The 13,856-nt window shown below is 30.2% G+C and overlaps 3 protein-coding genes across 3 annotated transcripts; 1 reads left to right on the top strand and 2 right to left on the bottom strand.

Annotated features, from left to right (window-relative positions):
- Positions 1–3,154: 3,154 nt before the first annotated feature.
- On the bottom strand, positions 3,155–7,312 carry LOC123299676 (ribosomal RNA processing protein 1 homolog). Its single transcript, XM_044881972.1, has 7 exons — positions 6,966–7,312; positions 6,824–6,903; positions 6,611–6,754; positions 6,376–6,552; positions 5,320–5,502; positions 4,991–5,253; positions 3,155–4,764 (listed from the first exon to the last, which is right to left on the bottom strand). The coding sequence occupies exons 1-7, from the start codon at positions 7,126–7,128 to the stop codon at positions 3,372–3,374; spliced, it is 2,403 nt and encodes an 800-aa protein (XP_044737907.1). The 5' UTR covers positions 7,129–7,312; the 3' UTR covers positions 3,155–3,371.
- A 594-nt stretch (positions 7,313–7,906) lies between these two features.
- Positions 7,907–10,435, top strand: LOC123301814 (phosphoglycerate kinase). The gene is made up of 6 exons (XM_044884719.1): positions 7,907–8,087; positions 8,148–8,351; positions 8,415–8,559; positions 9,009–9,482; positions 9,872–10,193; positions 10,260–10,435. The coding sequence occupies exons 1-6, from the start codon at positions 8,026–8,028 to the stop codon at positions 10,313–10,315; spliced, it is 1,263 nt and encodes a 420-aa protein (XP_044740654.1). The 5' UTR covers positions 7,907–8,025; the 3' UTR covers positions 10,316–10,435.
- Positions 10,436–11,317: 882 nt separating this feature from the next.
- Positions 11,318–13,510, bottom strand: LOC123299920 (peroxisomal biogenesis factor 19). Its single transcript, XM_044882342.1, has 5 exons — positions 13,301–13,510; positions 12,600–12,863; positions 11,780–12,030; positions 11,504–11,695; positions 11,318–11,432 (listed from the first exon to the last, which is right to left on the bottom strand). Exons 1-5 carry the CDS (start codon positions 13,368–13,370, stop codon positions 11,340–11,342), a joined length of 870 nt encoding a protein of 289 aa, XP_044738277.1. The 5' UTR covers positions 13,371–13,510; the 3' UTR covers positions 11,318–11,339.
- Between the last annotated feature and the right edge of the window lie 346 nt (positions 13,511–13,856).

Below are 13,856 nucleotides of genomic sequence, written 5' to 3'. Positions count from 1 at the left end.
CCCACCCCCTGACAGAAGACTAATTTATGACATAGGTAAGTGAGACTAACATTATTAATTTATTTTTGTGAAATAACATGTTCTCCTATTACAAAATCTTATAAAATTTCATTTAACAAGAATAAATTTTATCATGTACACAAAAAAGTCAGCAAAGTCAGTATTTTTTTTAAATATTTTGTAATAGGCGAATATGTTTATACAAAAAAATAGGATTAAATATATAACATGTTCTCTTGTTACAAAATTTCAAATTATAGTCGCAACATACTATTTTTATTTTAGAATTGCAAAATTTAATATTTTGTAATAGGAGAATATGAGTGAGATAAACTATATGACATGTTCTCCTATTAAAAAGTTTCTTATTTTAGCATAGCAAGCCATTTTGGTACACTTTTTTAATATTTTGTAACAGGAGAATATGATTTTAGAGAGTAAGTTATAATTATGATTATTTAAATTCCCACCCCCTGACAGAATAGTGATTTATGACATACGTATAATTGACATTATTTATGGCAGGAGGGCGGGTTATACAGAAAATTTTAACTAAAAAAAAAATAAAAATGTTATTCCCTCCAGGGTACGAACCATCGTACCTTGGTTTCACAGGCAATCGCTGTACCCACACAGCTACCCGGCTTATATGTAATGATAAAATTAACTTAATACTTACCTTTACTAAATAATTAATTAGTTAATAATTTTGTTCTGAAAAGAAAAATGGGATAGAAAATTAAAAAAATATAACAAAATTTAAAATATATAAAGATTTTTATTTATTTATATTAATTTAGGTGAAATATGTACAAATATATAAAATAAAATATCATTTTTATCAATATTTCTGGTTTAATTATTATTCAATATTATACTTACCTTTATCTTTTATCCTTTACATTGGTTTCAGGAATATCAAACAGAACCTACATTTTTAACAAAATATTACTATAATTATTCATTTATAGGTAAGTTAATTAATTAAAAATTCAATTGATATAGTTTTCTTTAATGTATTATAAGATTGTAAAACAATAAATCGGAAAAATTGATGAGCTTTTGTTTGCCATCGTTTGAAAATCAAAAAGTGGAGTACACTTTTCTTCCCCAATCTGTATTTGGTAAGCAAAAATATATTTTTTTACACATTTATTTCCATTACTTTAATAATAGTACAGTCAAAGATGTAACAGATTAAAAAAAATGAAATAAACATTTTACTAATACTTGGTGAAATGTGTTTCTTAGGTGTCAAATATCATTCGTAAACCATGAGTTATTCATTCGTAAACCATGAGTTTATTTGTTAATAAAAAATAAATTGCTAATTAAATAAAACAGTCCACGTAAAAGTTGACTTAAAAATTAATAAATAGGCAACTTACATTACGCATATGTGAGTGTTTATACCAAATAATAGAGAAACTATTATCCATGTATAGCATACAGGTAGTACAAGTTGCCTATGTAATAATTTTTTAAGCCAACTTTTACATGGACTATTTCACAATTTATTGTTTATTAACAAATAGAAACATTTGCGTAACTAACTCATGTTTTACGAATATTTGACACCTGTGCCCAACTGCTCCTTTACCCATATGTTAAATCCGCCACTATCCTTGACTGTACTATTCTTACAAGTAAGGGAAATAAATGTGTAAAAAATTTATTTTTTTACTTACTAAATACAGAGTGAGAAAGGGAAACTAAATAAAATTAATTAACGTATAAAATAAGTAGGATCTGACAACTTACAGCTTTTTCTTGATGTAGAAACCTCTCATTTGTCTAAAATGTTCAGATTGCTGGCCAAGCATAACTGCATAGCACTCATCGATGAAGTCAAAAACTTTCCTATTCGTTAAAACTAGTATTTTGACAAATTTGTGCATGGCACAGAAAGCGATAATTCAAAACGGAGTAACTTATTCAAATTTCGAGGAAATATACTTAAGATGATGTCTTTAATAAATAAATTACACTATTTTTTATATTGTAAAAATAATTTTTATTTTATAAACAATACAATCTATTTATAATTATGTTTTGTACAAACATTAAAATAACATGATATTCCAACAATACATTAGGAAAAATTTAAGAGATTTTTTTAAATCGAACAATTAATTATGTAGTGTAATTATATTCACAGGCATCATCAGCCATGATGCGGATAAAGTATATTGGTGCGTAAATCGAGCGGTCGGTGAAATTTTTTTGTCAGTGTGCCTTTCTGACAGAGTAAAAAACTATTATCAAAATTATTGTTGATTGCATTAACTTTACATAATATTTAAAAACACGGACTATTTATTGTTATTTTGTGTAAAAATTTGATATTGAGATTTCTAATTTGGAGCTAAACTTGACTGGAAACATTAAAGAACAAAATAATTGTAAAAAAATTAATCCTTCCTTTTCATTACTTCTAATACAATTTTATGATTACTTTGTCCTTGAAAGCTATTAAAAACAATTTTTCAAAACTGTGAATTTCACTACAATTATTACAGGTGTCCCCGGATAGAAGTAACTATACTTGTAAATTTTCTTATTTTGAATTTTAAGAAAAAAAGTCATTCTTTTTGCTTATTCTGAAAATTATGTAGGAATATTTAAAACTTCTTAATAATGTACAGGGTAGCCAAAAATCACTATTTTATTTTTGGTAAACTAGCCTTCTCTTTTTTATATTGGCGTAATGTTACTAAGAAAAGTTACTCGCAATTAACAATTATGACTATACAAAATATCAAGATCCGTGTACTCTAATTATAGCATCATTTTTTATTTGAACAAAAGCTGTATTTATAAAAAAAAAACGTAAGAAAGAAAATAATAATAAATCAATTAAAATGTACTATTCGAGAGTGTAATTTTTTGTGGACTAGGTTAGAAAATTAATAAGAAAATTTATTTTCTCGGATAAACATTCAATAAGAATGGAATTGTCAAAGTTGGAAAGATCTTCTTGATATTTTGTATAGAGTCCTAATTGTTAATTTCGAGTAACTTTTTTTAGTAACATTTTGTCAACTTTTAAAAACGAAGGGTAGTTTACCCTTTTAAAAAAATAGTGATACCAAATTTTTGGCTACCCTGCATTATTTAGAAGTTTCAAATATACCTAAATACTTTTCATAATAAGCAAAACTTCTTATAAAGAATGACTTTTTTTTTATGCAAAATGAGAAAATTTACAAATATAGTTACCTCTATCCGGGGACACACTGTACATTGATTGTCCCTCGGAAGATAAGGTTTTTGTTTCTACAGATGATCACATATTAATTTGTTGAGGTGTTGGACAATTGATAATAATTAATATCTCACTAAAAAAAAACAGATATCTCACTCAATTAATTTCAATATCGTATTAAAGAGTCCTTTAAATTATAAAATGGATTTATGGGACTAGATATTGTATTTTTTTTCAGCAATGGTTTAACCGGTTTCTTTTTTGGATCGTATGGTATAACAGGTGAGCTTAACACTTGCTTCTGATATTCGCTAGTATTTTGTGACTTATTTAAACTTAACATAATTTTTACTTTTTTTGTGCTACCATTTTTCGTCGATGATTTTTTTGATTGAGTGGCTGTTGTTGATTTCGCTTTTAATAATTTCGCTTTTGGTTTCGATGTGTTCACAATATTTCCACTACTCCGTTGAATTTTACTTTTTGGTGAAAATGGATTTGTGACTATAACTGGGGCGTCACCAGCTTTTTTATTCTTTAAAATTTTGTTATTTACATCATTTAATAAATCGCTTACAGATTTCTTTTGTTTTTTCGCTTGAAGTGATAATTTTTTTTGGAATTTTTTTGAAGGTACAAATATTTCCGTTTCTCCATCTTTTGGAGGATCATCCCATTCGGATTTTTCTTTTTCCGTAGTTTTATTAAGTTTTTTCAGTTTTGATTTAAATAGTGTTTTATTTTCGACTTTTTTGAGTAAATTATGTGTTTTATTTTCAACTTTTTTTGGTGAATCGGTTTTTTTGAGTGATTCAGGTGTTGTATTTACTTGTGGATATGTTATGGGTTCATATTCTAAAACTTCCCACAGACCGCCCATGTCATCACGTCCAATATCTTTCTTCACGACTTTGACTCCACTTTCCTTTTTAATTTTTTCATCAACTATCCAAACACCACCCATAGTGTCACGTCCTATACATTTTCTCATTACATGTTCATCGTCACCATCAATTTTTTTCACGCTTGGAATAATTGTTTCGGTCTCTTTTGAATTTTCGATTTTCTTCTTTTTGATTGTACCAACTATTTCGGTCTCTTTTGTATTTTCGGATTTCTTTTTTTTAAGTTTCTTCACTGTTTGAATTTCTTTTTTCTTTTTCTTAACATTTAATTCAAAATCTCCACTACCTTCGCTTTGCTCAATAAACTTGGCCAAATCATTACTATCTGTCTTTTTTAGTTTCTTATTACCAATCGATTTATTTTCCTCCCCTTTTTCTGATTTTCGTTTTCTCAACTGTTTTTTATTTTCATTTCTGATTGTTAAATCTTTACATTCCATAAGTTCTTCATTTTCGATTTTTTCTAAGATCTTTTTATGTTGTTTTAATTTTTTCTTTTCACTTTTTGTTAATTTCGGATCAATTAATTCATTTTCAAATTCTAATAAGTCTTCGGCTGCTAAACGTACATTTGTTTCTTTTAAGTCCTCTTCGGTTGGAACGTAAACAGATTTGATTCCCAAGGGAAATTCACCTTCAATAAACTTCTTATATCTAATAAAAAGAAAAATAATGCGTTGATGAAACCAAAATTAACCACCTCGAATAAAATAAGATTCACTTGGAGACACCGACTCCAAAAATAACAAAAATTTTAACTAAATTTTATTATCGTTATTTTTTTACTTTTTAGTGCATATTAATTTGCTCTAGAAAAGTTTTTCTCTTGAAGTCTGTTTTCTTTTTGTTGAAAGTTTTTTTATAAAAAATGCATACTTACTCATCAACAACTCTATGAACCACTTTCCTAGATTTAGTCACTGAATTCTTGTCAAATTTATAAGATGTAAGAATTTTTACAATTTCCTTAGGATCAAATTGTAATTGGGGTAAAACTACATCCACTTTTCCAGCTCTTGGATCTTTTGGTAAATCATCTTCATTTAAATCATCCACTTCCCATTGATTTTCGTCAATATCACCATCCTCTGTTGGATCTTCAACTTTTTGCAACGCATCTATTGTACCACCAGGAAAACCTCTCTATAAATGGGAAAAATGAAAAATTAATACTCAAGATTGCCGCCGAGGGTTTTTGTGCTAACTTACAGCATGCCATGCTTTAAATTTTTCCTGATATTCGATACCTTCATCAGATTGTTTTAATAAATATCGAAAAATATGGTTAGCGATGTGATTTGTTACACGTCCATCTTTTAAAAGTACCATTTGTTTAGCAAAAGGTCGTAGAAATTCGGTTACTATTTCTTTACTCAATCCTCTGTTTGAAACCTGAAAATCAATTTAAAGAAATTTTTAGATTAAATATTAGTAATTAATTTTTAGATTAAAAATCAATGGGAGGGGTGGAATGCGTTATCAATCTGTTTTATTACCACAGCGATGAAATTACTTATCAAAATTATCACAAGTTTGGGTAAAATGTTTTGGGCCGCTCTAAAATCCCTCAGCTCGGTCTATCTAACGTCAAAGGTAGCACAGGACTGCCGTACGTCCTTAAACGAGCTGGCGGAACGAATGAATGTAGGCCGGGACACAGGGACATTCCAGGAAATTGTGAAGCCGGCGAGCTTGCCAGAAATGGCACGATGTTGCCGGACACAAGCATCAATAAATACCCGGGAGTTTCATTTGCGAATCGCAAGTTACTCCTGAAAGAGGATATTCTGAAAAATGCCAATCTTAGATGGAGGAAAGAACGTACTTGTGGTACTACAAGACAGATATGGTCTGAGTACAATCGCAGGCGTTCCGAAGTTCTCATATCACTTCCAAGAGTCTCTGTTCACAAATTTGTTGCGGCTATCACAGGAGTTGTCACAGTGGTGACGAGGAGGAGACAATGTCTCATGTTCTCTATCTCTGCTCAGCTCTTGTCATGAGGAGATGGACTTACTTGAACCAGTCTCTCTTTGACGACCTCTCCAACCTAAAGTCAGTCGACGTCAAAGTCCTCCTGCTGTTCTTAAACATTTCCAAATGGTTCATGGAGTAGTGGCCAGGGATGAGCCAACCTATTTACGGTATCACAACGGACGCTGTGGTCTAAGTGTATCCCACCCCAGGACAGCCACTATAACCTAACCTTGGGTAAAATGTTGAATATTTCGATCAAAATTAGTAATTGTAAGCATTTTTACTCACCTTAGCCAATTCTTCTAAGTATATTTCAATAAAATGTAATGATAAACCCAAGGGCACAACAATTTTATGACTTAAAACGGTTTCTGTTAAACTTGTACCTAACTTTTTAATCATATTGATATCCCATTTATATTTCTTCATAAAAATTAATGTTTGTCGTAAAACTCGTCGCACCAACTAAAATATTTGATAATTTATCTGTGTTTATGAAAAATTTACTAAAGAGTCCTCTTACCATAAGAAATTTATTTAATCGTAATTGATCAATACCAAACCATTCATTAATCATGGTTTTAAGAAAACAATTCAAAAATAATACTCCTAATTCAGGTTTTACAAAACTATGCACCAACTTTGAAATCATTTCAGCACATTCTTCCTGAAATACAAAAAAAAAACAATATTTTAACCCCAAAAATATTAACCCAAGCCTATTGAATTTTCTAACCTGTGGTAATAATTTATCGGACATCCACATACAATAGAATAATCCTTTCCATAGTCGCATGAAATCTCCCTCAGAAAATTCTAAATAGATAAATTAACATAAGAAAATTAATTCATGAAAAATAGCGAAAATGTAATTATACCCATGGAGCTTTGTGAACGATAATTGAGCCATTTTTGTAACCTTCTTAATGTTTTATCACGTAGTTTTTTATCGTTGCCAGCCAATATTTTAGCAAATTTTATTTCTTGGGCTGCTAATATTATTTCAGGATCATTTAATTGATTAGTTTTTCTTTTATTCATTTTGCACGTGTTTAAATGTCACAAACTAACAACTGCTCTCAACTATCTCAATAGTGCTAAAGAAACAAGAACAACCGAATTTGCAAATTGTGTGCTTAAAAAACAAAGATAAAAAATTGATTTTTCGAACGAATTAAACAAAGATAGCAAAATGATATTCAATTTTTTATTTGTTCGACAAAGCTTTACGTTTCTTATAAAAAATTTGTAAGTAATGACTTAAACCCAATATTAATTCAATTCTTTTATGGATATTTTTATTAAATATTGAAATTAAGCCAGAATTTGTTGAAAATGTCACAGACTTTGGGTTATACTTGATTTGAATATAGTGATGCTCCGACTATCAGGTCAAAAGCCAATTTATACAAACCTATTAATATTAAGATTTGCGAATTGCCTTAAGGGAGCTTTTAATCGATCTTATTTTTACCAAAAAATGTTATCTATTTTACTGACCAAATTAGCTACTCTCCCCAAAATTTGATATACCCAAGATTTCGATTTCCGAGATGTAAAACTTCATTCATTGTTATTATCTAAAACCGTTGACTTGTTACATCACTATTTTTATGTAACTACCAAAAAATACAATCCTCTAAACAAAGTGGGCTTTAAATTTTAAAAATAATAAAATATTTTCTAAAAATCATTGAATTTCATTTCTTAATTTTTCCCACAATATTTTTTTTGGCTTGTAAACTTTTTGGTGATTATTATTCGGTCAAATTTATCAGTAGATGTAATTCTTTTCCACTAATTTCAATCGAATACAACTTTTGACTTTGATTTGACTTTTAGAAGTCGAAGTTGACCAATATATTCGTGCTTTCCTATTTTTTAAAGTTATATTTTGTTCTATTCAGTTCCAAAAAAGCACAAGAACCACTTGGCAAAATGGCCTTAAATAAATTAAGTATAGAAAAAGTTTGCTTTGGCGGAAAAAGAGTTTTTATTCGGTAAGTGAAAAATATATAAATATTTGTTAAAAATTTAAATAAGTTTTTGATCCTTTTTAGAGTGGATTTCAATGTGCCTTTAAAGGATGGTGTCATCACAAATACCCAACGTATTGTTAGTGCTTTACCCACAGTTCGATTTATTTTAGATCAAGGTGCAAAATCAGTCGTTTTAGCTTCACATTTGGGACGTCCAGATGGAATTAGAAATTGTAAATTTTCGATGAAACCTTGTGTGGATGTTCTAAAAGAACAATTGGGCAAGTAGGTAAAATCCTCATTTAAAAAAATTTTTATTTACTAATGGTAGATTTTTATGTTCATTAGAGAAATTACGTTCCTAGACGATTGTGTTGGACCAACAGTAGAAGCAGCTTGCGAAAATCCTCCAAACGGTTCAGTTATTTTATTAGAAAATTTACGATTCCATTTAGAAGAAGAAGGTAAAGGAATAGACGCCGAAGGTAAAAAAGTAAGATTGAATTTTTTTTTTTTAAATGTTTGTTACCTCATAACTTTTGCCTGGGTGAACCGATTTTGATCTTTATGATCTTTTGATTCTCTATCTGTTTGAAAGCTGTTGCTTCCCGCGTGGTCCCATTTCATTTTGTTCCAGTTCTGACAACGGCAACCATGAAAAAACCATAAAAGTCTTAAATTTGCAATAAGTATGCACGAAAAGAGGACGCGAATAACTCAATATCAAGCCAACCGATTTCGATTATTCTTTTTTTAGTGACAAATTAGTTAGTGTACTTCAGATTCACTAAAAATCACAAAATAAAAAACAATTTTCCATGTTTTTTAAATTTTTCTTAAAAACTGTGCATCTTGGGGAAAAAAAACTTTGAAAAATTATTTCGCATGCGTTCTTAATAATACTCTTATCCATAATTGTATCGTAAATAATTATTTTTCCAGGTTAAAGCAGACCCAGACAATGTGAAAAGATTTAGAGAATCGTTGAGAAAATTAGCCGACATATATGTAAACGATGCTTTTGGAACCGCACATAGAGCACATAGTTCAATGATGGGCGAAGGCTATGAAATTCGTGCTGCTGGATTATTATTGAAAAAAGAATTATTATATTTTGCAAAAGCTTTAGATAATCCAGCAAGACCATTCCTTGCAATTTTGGGAGGTGCAAAAGTTGAAGATAAAATACAATTGATTGATAATTTATTAGAAAAAGTTGATGAAATGATTATCGGTGGCGGTATGGCGTTTACATTCCTTAAAGTTATCAATAATATGAAAATTGGTGGATCGTTATTCGATGAGAAAGGTGCTGCAATTGTACAAAACTTAATGGATAAGGCTAAAAGTAAAAATGTACAAATTCACTTGCCTGTTGATTTTGTTACTGCTGATAAGTTTGCCGAAAATGCCGCTGTGAGTATTAAATATCCAAAATTAAACATAATGCACCCTCCTTGAGAATAACTTGTCACCCGAAGGCGAGACTTCTCCGGGTAAGAGATTCTGTCAATGCCAGACACCATGAAGAAGCCCGCAGCTTTGCCGACGGGATTTTTCCCATGATGATGGGTCCAAACATTCCAAATCAGACGCTTGCAAGAGCAAATAACATGAACAAAGGTTTCATCGTCCTCCATACAGGCCCTCTACAAGTGGAATCATCAGAGATCTCCATTTTATGAAGGTGGTAGTTCAGTCGACAGTGTCTTAAGAGTTTCCACAACCTTTATTAACTGTGCTCTATTGAGTTTCAGGCGATTAATCCCAGTATATATCCAAAATTAATTTTGATTTAATTTTAGACTGGTTCTGCAACCGTTGCTGAAGGAATTCCAGATGGGTGGATGGGACTTGATGTCGGACCAAAAACACAAACTGCTTTCGTAGACCCTATAATGAGAGCTAAAACAATTGTATGGAATGGACCTCCTGGTGTTTTTGAATTTGAGGCATTTTCACATGGAACTGAAACCATAATGAACGCAGTTGTAGCTGCCACAGCTGCAGGCGCTGTCAGTATAATCGGTGGTGGGGATACAGCTACATGCTGTGTTAAATACAAAACAGAAGAAAAAGTATCACATGTATCGACAGGTGGTGGTGCAAGTTTAGAATTATTAGAAGGTAAAAATTATTGAAAAGTTGTTTTCAAATAGTGAAAATTATATTTATTATTTTTTTCTTTTATAGGAAAAGTATTACCGGGTGTTGCAGCATTATCTAATCCTGACGATGTGAAACAATGAGGTAGAGCAATTGAGAAACTTGGTCGATTAATATCACCATAAAAGTTTATCAGTTTATATCATATGTGTAATTTATGAGCCAAATATTTATACATAATATATTTTCGAATTGTTATTTTACTCATTCATTATTATTTTATTTCCCTATTTTACAGGGTTCGTTCGTTCAGTTTTCACCTTACAGATATTTCATTTTATTGTACCTTTTACTCTAGACCTTTTTAAGAAGAAAAGAAAGACACTTGATGTTTAGAATAATTTATAAAACATGAAGGACAAAATTTTATTGATTACAACCAAATTATAATTTTTTTATCGCTATGATATTTATACAAATAATATATTACTTTAATAGAATCAAAAATAAAAATACTTTAAATTTTCAGTAAAAACGATCCCCACAAAACACGTCAAATTGTAGACTTCAATAAAATCATCGGATGAAAATTGAAAAACTCAAAATGCATTTCTTAACATTTTCGCTACTAGATGTCGAAAATTTTTCATTCATTTCGAATAGTTCAAATTAAATTATTTATGACAATGACTGGTCATTTCTGACATCTAGTGGTGAAAATGTAAATACATACGGGTATTTTGAGAATATTTCTATCATTTTCTAACAGTTGTACGATTCTGCCTAAGGCTGTCTTAACGATATCTGACGCCAAGATGCGATAATCAGTCGAAGCGCCCAATCTGGCACCCTTTACTTTTTTGGCGCCCCTTTCTAAAAAAAATTAAGTCGTCAACAATCTTCCTGACGCTCTTCTCATACAAACTCGGGTACCACGCACCCCGGGTAATAACGAAGGAACTTGTATTTCTAAATAATAAAAATATTAAATATACAAAAAGTTAACCGATTTTACTTCGTTTCTTGTCCATTTGTTTTGTGAAGGTTTTTCTTTAAAAGTTTAAAATTTGTTGATGTTCTACATAATTATAAAAACAATGAAAATATTTCCCCCATTTCTAAACTTAATAATAAAAAAAACGATAATCTCTAAAATTAATGTATTAACTATTGTAAGCAACAAGCTCCTTGAGGATCTAAGACATTTCCTGCTGGTTTACTACCTACTAAATCGGCTGGTGCTTCCCCTAAATGTTCCATCTAAGTAAAAAAAAAAGAAAAAGTTTTTGAATTTAAAAAAAAAATCAAATAATTTTTAAAAGTTGACTTACTTGTTGCATTAGACTTAAAACTTTATTAGTGCGTTCTTTTTTAACTTCTGTACTATCTGCTTCCGTTTCTTGTTCTAATTCCGTACATACGGTTTTCATTAATGCACATTGTTTGGTGTATCGATCTAATTGTGTTTCATCTAGTTTTGCACGATTTTCTTCTAACCATGCTGGATATTTATCGGCTATTTCCTGTAGTAACAAAACAAAAAATTTATGATTTTAGTGCGGGTGGTCTGAAAAAATTGATAATTGTATTGTCTTTAACAAACTTACTTTTAAACCAGGATATAATACTTCTTTGGATAATAAAGCCTGCATCATTCCTTGTAACATAAAACCACCATCTCCCTCACCATTTTCGGATAAACCCATATTTGAAAACATGCTTGCAATATGTTCTTCGCTCAGTTCATTATTCATAGCCATTTCAGCACCTTGTGATAAATTTTTTAACGTTTCTGCAATTGTGGCAGTCACTTCATCATTCGCTTTTCCCTCACTTAAAAATGCTTGACTAGCAGCCTCTAAAAAATTTATTTCGAAAATTTAATAAAATTCTTTTCTAATTTTAAGAGAAGCTATTCGCTACGTGCATGAGTTTTATTTCACTGAGTTACCATAATAAAGACACACTACTTTATTAATATAATTTTAAGGAGAGACATAAAGTCTATGGATTGTATACAGGGTGTCCCAGAGTTCCTAAACATTCACACACTTGCACACGTGTAAATTCGTACACGCCAGCGTAACTTTCCGTCTTAGAATTTTATTTGCTACCTGATGCAACAGTTAATTTAGAATTTACTATACCATATACATGTAAACATCTGAAAATTAGTCATATTTTAACTAAAACGCAGAATTTATTGCAAATTTTATAAGATAACAGCGCTGCGGTTGATTTAGCTGTTCCCTCCACTTACTATGCTCTCTGCCAATACTTAGTAAAATAATAAATTTGTTTAATCATCGGGAAGAACCCAACCCAGGCCAGCTCTCTAAGTTCAAGATAATAATCGCTAAGCCTACAATGAGCACTCAAATGTGTCACGAATAGCCTTAATATAAAATTTTAGAAACAAAATTTTACCTGCTAATTCTTTTATACTACTATTTACATCCTGATTCGATGGTGCAGGTCCACCTTGAGCAAATTGACCCAACAACGCTTCCATTGTTGATTCATAATTAGCTGCTAACTTCTTAATTTCATCATTCCACTGTGCATTAAATTCTTCCATATTCGCTTGCCCAATTTCTTCAATCTCTTCTTCGTCCTCTTTCGACTCATCTTTTTTCGTTGTACTTTCTTTGGCAGGCACTGTTGGATTTCGTGTTAAATCCTCCAAAGCACCTAATTAAAATGAAAACTTATCAATTTTTCGGTAATTCAAATAATTATTATAAATAATTACTTAGAAGTTTATGCCTTAAGCAAGATTAAGATTTCCAAGGTGAGTTGATATAACTTTATTTTCAAAATATCCAACAAAGATTAGAATTAGAATATAGCTCTTCGGAAGATACACGACCCCGTAATTTCTCAAATTGATTTCTCTCAATGTTACGGCACCTCCTGGTTCTTCAGGTTAAATTGTGGAAATTTTGTCATCAAATGTCGCTTAAATTAAGCAATATTTGTTGATCAAATTTTAAATAACATAAAGACATGCATGTATCTATCTTGGAAATTTATCACCTTGGATGTCGTAATCTTACCATAATTTTGATTTTGTAAAAATTACCTTACATAACGATATGGGTTTAAAATATTGTAAAAAAAAAACTCACTATCTAATAATTCATCTAATTCTTTATCTTCATTCGTTTTTTCGGTATCATTTTCCTTACTATCAGCCATTTCACTTTTAGTTTATTATGGTCACAATCATTTATTTGTAATGTAATACGTTTTATTTTTGGGGAATTCTAATGTGCTAAATATCTGAATATCTCGTTATTCAATTCCTTTTGCTAAAGTTCACAAATAACATGACAACGCAATTATCTTAGTTGACTTATTTCTTTTGTATTTAACAAGAATAAAAACTACTGTCAAACGTTATCAGCTGTTGGTTTTGACCATAGATAAAATAATAGTATTTTGACCATTTTAGTAACGTTTTTTTAGGTCCCAAAGATGTCTTAGAACAATTTTGTATGGGTTAATTTAAATTTTAATGTGTTTATTAGATTTTTAAGCACGGTTCGAAAGGAATTTTCATGAACTTTTCTTGTTTTCAATGATTATTTCCCCTGTGACGTTAAAAATAGACAGTATTTAACCGTTTTTTACTTTTCCCCACTGTAACACTTCTGGGCGAAAATTTTTAGAATATTAATAGAT

This window comes from Chrysoperla carnea, chromosome 5 (assembly GCF_905475395.1).
Source record: "Chrysoperla carnea chromosome 5, inChrCarn1.1, whole genome shotgun sequence".
NCBI classification, from domain to species: Eukaryota; Metazoa; Arthropoda; class Insecta; order Neuroptera; family Chrysopidae; genus Chrysoperla; species Chrysoperla carnea.
Note: the sequence above shows the minus strand (reverse complement) of the source record. Positions and strands in the feature narration are given on the sequence as shown.

What these genes read in the sequence shown, in the direction of transcription:
- LOC123299676 (XM_044881972.1), bottom strand. Translation starts at nt 7,128, where the DNA reads ATGAATAAAAGAAAAACTAATCAATTAAATGATCCTGAAATAATATTA. An exon ending in CCGATAAATTATTACCACAG is followed by an intron (nt 6,755 to 6,823) that starts GTTAGAAAATTC and finishes TTTGTATTTCAG; the next exon opens with GAAGAATGTGCTGAAATGAT. An exon ending in ACTTAGAAGAATTGGCTAAG is followed by an intron (nt 5,503 to 6,375) that starts GTGAGTAAAAAT and finishes ATTGATTTTCAG; the next exon opens with GTTTCAAACAGAGGATTGAG.
- LOC123301814 (XM_044884719.1), top strand. Translation starts at nt 8,026, where the DNA reads ATGGCCTTAAATAAATTAAGTATAGAAAAAGTTTGCTTTGGCGGAAAA. An exon ending in TAGACGCCGAAGGTAAAAAA is followed by an intron (nt 8,560 to 9,008) that starts GTAAGATTGAAT and finishes TTATTTTTCCAG; the next exon opens with GTTAAAGCAGACCCAGACAA. An exon ending in AAGTTTAGAATTATTAGAAG is followed by an intron (nt 10,194 to 10,259) that starts GTAAAAATTATT and finishes TTTCTTTTATAG; the next exon opens with GAAAAGTATTACCGGGTGTT.
- LOC123299920 (XM_044882342.1), bottom strand. Translation starts at nt 13,370, where the DNA reads ATGGCTGATAGTAAGGAAAATGATACCGAAAAAACGAATGAAGATAAA. An exon ending in ATTAGATGAATTATTAGATA is followed by an intron (nt 12,864 to 13,300) that starts GTGAGTTTTTTT and finishes CATTTTAATTAG; the next exon opens with GTGCTTTGGAGGATTTAACA. An exon ending in TAGTATAAAAGAATTAGCAG is followed by an intron (nt 12,031 to 12,599) that starts GTAAAATTTTGT and finishes TAAATTTTTTAG; the next exon opens with AGGCTGCTAGTCAAGCATTT.